Genomic DNA, 9673 nt, shown 5'->3' on the forward strand with positions numbered 1-9673 from the left:
TGGCAAGCAAATCAACATTTTCTCCACAACTCTATTCTGAAATCACCTTACCATACAATCTAATCGAGCTTATTTGAGTAGTCCTTCACTGTATCACCTTCTTTCATTCTCTGTAACTCAAACTCTCTTTTGAGTGTGAAAAATCTTACAGATCTAACCCTCTCACTGTATTGGAATTCTTCTTTAAGAGTATCCCAAGCTTGTTTTGTAATTTTTAAGCCTACAATGTGTGAATTAGAGATCATAATGCTAAATGGGCTAATGCCATGGGGAAACCATCAAGTACTTCCATTCGGACCCGTAAGAGAACCTTTGACATCACTTAGACGTGCTAATGTTGCTGTAGTCCATCACTCAGCCCTGGTAAATAAAACTGACCCTTCCAGAATCCACCTTGAACTTAATTTAAATGTTTTAAGTACGATTTGATGGTGTCTTTTACCAAGTAACTACTGAACATTGTTTTTATAATTTTATTAGTCTCTCTGAAGCAGGCAATCACTGAACTGAGAATTCCTATTTTGGGATCATGCAGGTATCAGAACAAAAGGTCAAAGATGCAGTGTTATCGATGCGAGAAATCAATGAATCTCTTCCAATATTCTTCTCTAGAATGTCTCCTCCTCATTTCTTTGAAACAGGAAATATCAATGCAAATATACCTGAGTGATGTACACAATGTTGTTGCGCTGTGCATTTCTGCAATTGCTTCTGCAAATTCTTTCGTAAAAGGGATGGAGAAGGTACATTTTGTTGGAAAATGAGGGTCAACTATAGTTTGACCATTATTAATTGAAAACTCAATAATAATTATTTAATGAAAGTTATGGGCAATTGATCCTTGTTATAAGGACAATAAATTGGAGCAATTAGTGTGACCAAATCATTTCTTGATTGAATGTAAACAGACTCCAAAGTGACCATGATGAACATGGTGGACATAGTGCAATAAGTGTGTGTATGGGAATCCCACATTGGAAAAATACCATGTGGATGTGTTGTTTATAAGCCCAAGTGTTGTAGTAAGACTTTGGGCCCAAGAGAACCCAAGTTTTTGTAGGAGTGAGAGGTTCTACATTATGAACTTGGGCTAAAACACGCGCGCGCCCACCCGCCGAGCCGATCGGGCGAGGCGAGCGGGACAGGAGCGGGACAGGCCCTTCACAGACTTAGACTTGGGCTTACTTAGCCCAATAATTTCTTACATTTTTGCACTTTATTATAAGCCCATAAAAGAGAGGCCCAAATGCATTGAATATGGACTATTCAAGCCCAAAATTGCAGCCCATGACTGGTTGCATCTTTACCTGGTCAAACAGCAGTTGCAACAGCCCAAGATATGGGCTGGTGGTTGCAACCTTAATGGTCAATACTGTAAGCCCGAAAATCAGTGAGAGGCTCCACATTATGAACTTGGACTAAAACACACGCGCGCCCACCAGCCGAGCCGAGCCGAGCCGATCGGGCGAGGCGAGCGGGACAGGCCCTTCGCAGACTTAGACTTGGGCTTACTTAGCCCAATAATTTCTTACATTTTTGCACTTTGTTATAAGCCCATAAAAGAGAGGTCCAAATGCATTGAATATGGACTATTCAAGCCCAAAATTGCAGCCCATGACTGGTTGCATCTTTACCTGGTCAAACAGCAGTTGCAACAGCCCAAGATATGGGCTGGTGGTTGCAACCTTACTGGTCAATACTGCAAGCCCGAAAATCAGTGATTGCTCACTGATTTTTTTGGGTTTTTGTTGCTAAGCTCTCCTATATAAGGAGAGCCTTGGCAGCAGCTTCATAAGAGAAAGAACTTCTTCTTCTTCTGTCATTCTGCTGCTCTTCTAAGTCAAATTGGTTCGTCTAAGTCCATTAGTATTGAAGTGCTGCTTACTAGTGGTTTGCGGAGCGTTGTATCTTGAGAAGAGTCTGTCTGGAGAGCTTGGCACCAGTGGCTAGGACATTTCTCTTTAAGGAGATTCGCAAAAGGCGTACCTCGCTCCCACAATTTCTATCAGTTGTTTACGGTTTCGGTATTTTAATTTAAGCATCAATTTTTGAGGTCATATATGCTAATGTTACTGTTTTTGGTTAATGTTACTGTTTTATTTCTGTAGCTTGTTTACTGTTCATGCAATATAAATATTATCTGGTTTATTGCATGTTATATTCCAACAATCTTAAAGAGAAATTTGTTCTATTAAAACTATCATTGTATTCATTTGATAAAAATTTCATTTTTGTGCTTAATCAGTGAACTGTTACAAATCTTGTTGACCTGTACGTGCATATTGACTGCCTGATCATTACTTGTACGTGCATATCCGCCTGTTATATCAATTGCTAACTGCTATATCATTTATCTGTATAAATCACTATTGTTCTTTCGGTGCATTAATTGGAACAAAGCATGATGTATGCTTAAATGCTTTTGATTCTCTATCTATTGTTTATTTAGTTGTTTTGGCACAAATTTGGTCCAATAAAGGTACTTGCATGTGAATTGAGTGAGCCAATTAAAAATCAATTGATAATTAAAATTTTGCCGTGTATGTCTTGTGCATGAAAATATATGTGATACAAAATTGAAACTAATTTTTGTTTTGCTTTAATAATTACGTGAGATATTGAATTGTTATTTGTTTATATATTCAAATATTTTGGTAATCTTTTTTGGTGATTAACAATAAAGTGGCAATGTCTAGAAAGTTCTATCTAGGAAATGGGTTATTTAATTGAGCGCCGTATTATACGGAAGACCCCCTCTTACCTGGGAACGATCTGGTTGCTACAATTGTTAGTTCCTAACAAAGAAAGCCGACAAAAGTTGTGTATTTTTAAAACAAAAATTTTGTGCTTAATTGACCTAAATATTGTTGAGAATTATATCATTAAATTATTTGATATTTTTGTGTTACTAATTCTACACTTTGAATTGTGTAGAAAAATAATGGCTCAAAATACTGAGGGATCCACCATCCATCCTGGAGGTGATGACTTGACCCCTGGTGGTTTGAATAACCCAGGTGGTGAAACGGTGACTGCTCCTATTGGAGGTATGACTGCTCCAAACCGAGGCGAGCCTAAGACTGCTCATGTTGAGTCTGCTGCTCCAGCTTATGCTGATGGGAGGACTGCGGCTCCTCTGGCTGGCCGTGTAATTGTTCCAGCCGAAAAGCAGGAAAAGTTTACCGGCAAGGATTTCAAGAGGTGGCAACCAAAGATGCGCTTCTACTTGACCACCTTGAACCTTGTCAAGTACCTCTACGAGGTGTGCCCTGTTCTGTCATCGGGAGAGCAAGACAGAACGACAATAGCAACAGTCCAGTTTTGGAAGGACAATGAATATCTGTGCAGGAACTATATCCTTAATGGATTAGTTGATGACCTGTACAATGTGTAGTCCAAAACATCTTCAGCAAAAGAGCTTTGGGACTCTCTTGAAAAGAAATACAAAACCGAGGATGCTAGTATTAAGAAATTTGTGGCGGCCAAATTTCTTGACTTCATGATGGTGGATGGCAAGTCTGTTGTCAATCAACTGAGGGATTGGTAATAAATGAACCATGCCAAGTGGCGATAGTCATCGAGAAGCTACCTCCTAGCTGGACTGATTTCAAGAATTACTTGAAACACAAACGCAAGGCGATGAACATGGAAGAATTGATGGTCCGTCAAAGGATTGAGGAGGACAATCGAAAGAAGTTTGCACTTCCAAAAGCCTCTAAGGCCCACCTGGTGGAAACTTCCAAGCCTAAACATGGGAAGAGAAAGAGGGAGCCCCAAACCAAAGGGAAGCCGAAAGAGAAAACCAACAAGTTCCAGGGTACTTGCTATGTCTGCGACAAACCTGGACACCGGGCCAAAGATTGCAGGAAGCGTCTTAACAAGGACAAGGCCAATAACAAGGGAAAGAAGCAAGCCCACCTAGTTGAGGAGGAGGAAGATCAAGAGATGTTTTGTGGTGTCATCTCTCAGGTGAACATAGTCACAAACACCAACGATTGGTGGATGGACATAGGTGCAACAAAACACATCTGCGTCGATAAGGAGCTCTTCTCAACATATGAGAAGAAAGATGATGGTGAGAAGGTTTATATGGCTAACTCTACTCCAGCCACCATTGAAGGAATCGGAAAGGTGATCCTGAAGTTCACTTCCGGCAAGAAGCTTGAGCTGCTAAATGTGATGCATGTCCCGGAGATCAAGAGATGTTTTGTGGTGTCATCTCTCAGGTGAACATAGTCACAAACACCAACGATTGGTGGATGGACATAGGTGCAACAAAACACATCTGCGTCGATAAGGAGCTCTTCTCAACATATGAGAAGAAAGATGATGGTGAGAAGGTTTATATGGCTAACTCTACTCCAGCCACCATTGAAGGAATCGGAAAGGTGATCCTGAAGTTCACTTCCGGCAAGAAGCTTGAGCTGCTAAATGTGATGCATGTCCCGGATATCAAGAAGAATCTGGTATCAGTGCCCACTCTGATCGAGAAAGGATTCAAATTAGTGTTTGAATCAAACAAATTTGTACTTTCCAAGGGTGGGATTTATTTGGGAAATGGGTATATCAATGATGGGCTTTTTAAAGCCAATTGTGCTGTAATAGACGAAAAGTCTAAATTCTTGTACCCAAACAAATTTGTACTTTCCAAGGGTGGGATTTCATTTTCTATGGCATGGTAGATTAGGACATGTAAACTATGGTACAATGAAAAAATTGGCAAACTTAGGTTTAATGCCCAAATTCAATTTGGATGTCAACCACAAATGTGAAACATGTGTTGAAGCAAAGTTTGCCAAGAAACCCTTTCCCAATATTGAAAGAAGTACTGAGCCTCTAGCATTAATCCATACAGATTTATGCGACTTGAAGTTTGTTCAAAGTAGAGATGGAAAGAAGTACTTTATTACTTTCATTGATGATTGTACCCGTTATTGCTATGTTTATTTATTAACTAGCAAAAACGAAGCAATGGACATGTTTGTAAAGTACAAGAATGAGGTTGAAACTCAACTTGGTACGAAAATTAAAGCACTAAGGTCCAATAGAGGAGGAAAATATGATTATGCTCTCTTTGATGAGTTATGTGCTGAGTTTGGAATAATCCACCAAACTACAACACCATATACACCTCAACAAAATGGAATTGCTGAGAGGAAAAACCGAACTTTAAAAGAGATGGTTAATTCCATGCTCATAAGTTCAGGTCTACCATAGAACTTGTGGGGGGAAGCAGTTTTGACTACTAATTACATTCTTAATCGAATGCCCCACAAGCAAACAGGTAGCATTCCATATGAGATGTGGAATAAGAGACCTCCATCTTTCAAATATTTGAAATTGTGGGGGTGTCTTGCTAAGGTGGTTGTACCTCCACCAAAGCAAGTAAAACTCGGACCTAAAACGGTGGATTGCATATTCATCGGATATGCTCAAAATAGCAGCGCATTCAGATTTCTGGTACACAAATCTGAAATTGATGACATCCATATCAATACGATAATGGAAACGAGAGACGCAGAATTCTTTGAGAATATTTTCCCTTGTAAACAAGGCAAAACCTCTCAGAAACGGAATAGAGATTCAAATTCTGAGAATGAAGAAATTGGTGAACGAGAGACCGATGAAATAGATCCAAGAAGGAGTAAGAGATCGAACATCTCTAAGTCTTTTAGTTCAGATTATCTAACATACATGTTAGAAAGCGAACCTCAGACTTATAATGAAGCAATGTCATCTCCAGAATCTCCATTCTGGAAAGAAGCTATTGACAGCGAACTGGAATCCATCCTAAGTAACCATACTTGGGAATTGGTTTATCTTCCACCCGGGAATAAACCAATTGGATGTAAATGGATCTTTATGAAGAAGCTAAAAGCTGATGGATCCATTGATAAGTACAAAGCAAGGCTTGTAGCCAAAGGATATAGACAAAAGGAGGGTCTAGACTACTTTGATACTTATACACCAGTTACGATGATTACATCTATTCGGTTGGTAATCTCGATAGCTTCATTATATGGATTGGCGATACATCAAATGGATGTAAAAACTACTTTCTTAAACGGTGAACTCAATGAGGAGATTTATATGGAACAACCTGAGGGTCTCAAGGTCAAAGGACAAGAACACAAAGTGTGTAGACTTGTCAAGTCATTGTATGGGCTTAAACAAGCTCCAAAGCAATGGCATGAAAATTTTGACCAAGTAATGATTCAAGACGGATTTCGAATCAACGAGTGTGACAAATGTTTTTACACAAAAATTATGAACAATGCATGTGTAATCGTTTGTCTATATGTCGATGATATGCTAATTCTTGGTCGTAATGTTGAGATTATCAACAAAACCAAGAAAATGCTATCAAAGAACTTTGACATGAAAGACAAGGGTGAAGCGGATGTGATACTAGGCATTAAGATCCTCAAATCTTCGGAAGGCCTAGCTTTATCTCAATCACACTATAATGAGAAAGTGATTGAACGGTTCAAAGGACATGGCATCAAGGATACGAACAATCCTTTTCTCCCTCACCTGGTCTTACATAAGAATACTGGCAACAGTATTAATCAGCTAGAATACTCTCGCATTATTGGCAGTGTCATGTATATTATGAATTGCACGAGACCGGATATTGCGTACTCTGTTAGTAAACTAAGCAGATACACGAGCAATCCTGAACATGAGCACTGGAAAGCTCTATTGAGAGTATTAGGGTATCTAAACAAACCAAAAAATAATGTTTTGAGCTATGGTAAATACCCTGCTGTTGTAGAAGGATACAGTGACGCTAATTGGATTTCAGATTCAGAGGAATCGAAATCAACTAGTGTTTATGTATTTCTTCTTGGAGGGGCAGCTATATCATGGAAGTCCTCAAAGCAAACGTGCATCGCACGTTCGACGATGGAATCAGAATTCATCGCTCTCGATAAAGCCGGTGAAGAAGCAGAGTGACTTCGATATTTTTTGGAGGACATTCCAATATGGACAAAGCCTATGCCTGCAATTTGTATTCATTGCGATAGTCAAGCTGCAATTGCAAGAGCACAAAATATGATATATAATGGTAAGTCTCGACACATTCGTCGAAGACATAATTCCGTTAGGCAGTTACTCTCAAGTGGAATAATTTCCATAGACTTTGTGAAGTCTAAGGAAAATATTGCGGATCCGTTTACAAAAGGTTTGAGTCGAGAGTTGATAGACTGCGCATCGAGAGGAATGGGCTTGAAAGCCTTGATTGAATAAGTTACCTTGATGGAAACCTAACCTAGCGATTGGAGATCCCAGGGACTAGGTTCAATAGGACAACACAAATTGAGTGTAACTTATGTGTGAGCAGTACGGAGTTTTACTCCAAACCCATTACTAAGATGCACAAAGTGCTGCTAGAATGTGTTTATAAAGTTAAGCTATGCTTTTAATGATTCCTATATCTTGTGATAAACAAGTGGAGTATTAGAGGATACTCCTGATAGGAATCACCTATGTGAGTGAAGAGTATGGCCGGCTCTATGAAAATATTTTAAGGCGATATTTTCTAAAGCACTCACTAAACCCAAGACGTTCATGGCCAAAATAATGAACACAACTGAGAACCAATATGAATTGGATCAGTGCTGTGTGAGATCTATTGACTAGGCTTACACAAACAACTGGCAATTCAAGGCGTTAGTCCACTGACTAGTTAAGTAAGTCCGATGGATTTTCACTAGAGAAGGTTCAAAGTCAAAAGCTACCTATCTCGATCCAGTATTGATTCTACTGCACTCTCAGACGTTTTATAGTGTTAGTATAGTCATTTGTTCACATTCAATGTGGGGGATTGTTGGAAAATGAGGGTCAACTATAGTTTGACCATTATTAATTGAAAACTCAATAATAATTATTGAATGAAAGTTACGGGCAATTGATCCTTGTTATAAGGACAATAAATTGGAGCAATTAGTGTGACCAAATCATTTCTTGGTTGAATGTAAAAAGACTCCAAAGTGACCATGATGAGCATGGTGGACATAGTGCAATAAGTGTGTGTATGGGAATCCCACATTGGAAAAATACCATGTGGATGTGTTGTTTATAAGCCCAAGTGTTGTAGTAAGACTTTGGGTCCAAGGGCACCCAAGCTTTTGTAGGAGTGAGAGGCTCCATATTATGAACTTGGACTAAAACACACGCGCGCCCGCCGCCTAGCCGAGCCGGTCGGTCGGGCGAGGCAAGCGTGCGGGTCAAGCCCTTCGCAGACTTAGACTTGGGCTTACTTAGCCCAATAATTTCTTACATTTTTGCACTTTGTTATAAGCCCATAAAAGAGAGGCCCAAATGCATTGAATATGGACTATTCAAGCCCAAAATTGCAGCCCATGACTGGTTGCATCTTTACCTGGTCAAACAGCAGTTGCAACAGCCCAAGATATGGGCTAGTGGTTGCAACCTTACTGGTCAAAACTGCAAGCCCGAAAATCAATGATTGCTCACTGATTTTTCTAGGTTTTTGTTGCTAAGCTCTCCTATATAAGGAGAGCCTTGGCAGCAGCTTCGTAAGAGAAAGAACTTCTTCTTCTTCTGTCATTCTGCTGCTCTTCTAAGTCTCTGTTCTTTGTCATCATCTGTTTGAGAGTGCAATTCTAAATTGGTTCGTCTAAGTCCATTAGTATTGAAGTGCTGCTTACTAGTGGTTTGCGGAGCGTTGTATCTTGGGAAGAGTCTGTCTGGAGAGCTTGGCACCAGTGGCTGAGACATTTTTCTTTAAGGAGATTCGTGAAAGGCGTACCTCGCTCCCACAATTCCTATCAACTGTTTACAGTTTTGGTATTTTAATTTAAGCATCAATTTTTTAGTTCATATATGCTAATGTTACTGTTTCTGGTTAATGTTACTGTTTTATTTATGTAGCTTGTTTACTGTTCATGCAATATAAATATTATCTGGTTAATTGCATGTTATATTCCAACACATTTTCTCTTCCTTTCGCTCATCAAACTTTTGGCCAACATCTAGTGAAGTTGGACTATCATTTTTATTAGGGTTCTGTCTTTACGTTTGTATTTGTCTTGCTGCAGCAGGTCGGGGCTTTTTTTGTTGATCGACTAGACTTCAGTGACCATCACTTTCTTCAAGCCCAAGTATTGTCATGTTACTCTTTCTACCTTGATTTGCATTAATTTCATAGCTATAATTGTTGCGTTTGCAAATCGAAGATGGGTTTAGAAAGTGTGATTATGTCTCCGATTTTTATTTGCCTTTGGAATGGTCACCATATTAGTTCAATCTAGACCCATTTTGCATTTTGATTCTCGGCAGCTAATCCAATATGCCGAGCATTATTCTTATATTTGGCGATTCAAGCAAAATGTCGAAAATATTAGAATGAGAGTCAAAGATGTTTGGTTTCGAGACAATTTTTCTAGTTACAGAAAATGTGAGTAGACTGTAAATATTGCATCACTTGTTCTCTTAGTTTGCTTGGGCGCCGCTCCTGAACCCCTCATTGTCCCCCTCATTCCAAATCCTGACTACCTCCTTGAATAAAATTGTTGGCATGACTAGCATTGGCTAGCCATGGTACACTTGGAGTGGGAACCCAAGATGGGTCAGACACTCCAAGGGTGGGTTCCCAACTGCCCATGGATAGTTGGGGTTTTGAACCAAAGGGGAGTTGTAACTCCCC

The 9673-nt window shown here is 39.5% G+C and overlaps 1 protein-coding gene across 1 annotated transcript; it reads left to right on the forward strand.

The window, feature by feature from the left end:
• Positions 1 to 225: 225 nt before the first annotated feature.
• Positions 226 to 9167, forward strand: LOC119996975 (probable tetraacyldisaccharide 4'-kinase, mitochondrial). The gene is made up of 4 exons (XM_038843753.1): positions 226 to 363; positions 536 to 550; positions 642 to 743; positions 9069 to 9167. The coding sequence occupies exons 1-4, from the start codon at positions 226 to 228 to the stop codon at positions 9165 to 9167; spliced, it is 354 nt and encodes a 117-aa protein (XP_038699681.1).
• The last annotated feature ends 506 nt before the right edge of the window (positions 9168 to 9673 follow it).

The sequence above is a fragment of the Tripterygium wilfordii genome, chromosome 4 (genome assembly GCF_013401445.1).
Source record: "Tripterygium wilfordii isolate XIE 37 chromosome 4, ASM1340144v1, whole genome shotgun sequence".
NCBI lineage: Eukaryota > Viridiplantae > Streptophyta > Magnoliopsida > Celastrales > Celastraceae > Tripterygium > Tripterygium wilfordii.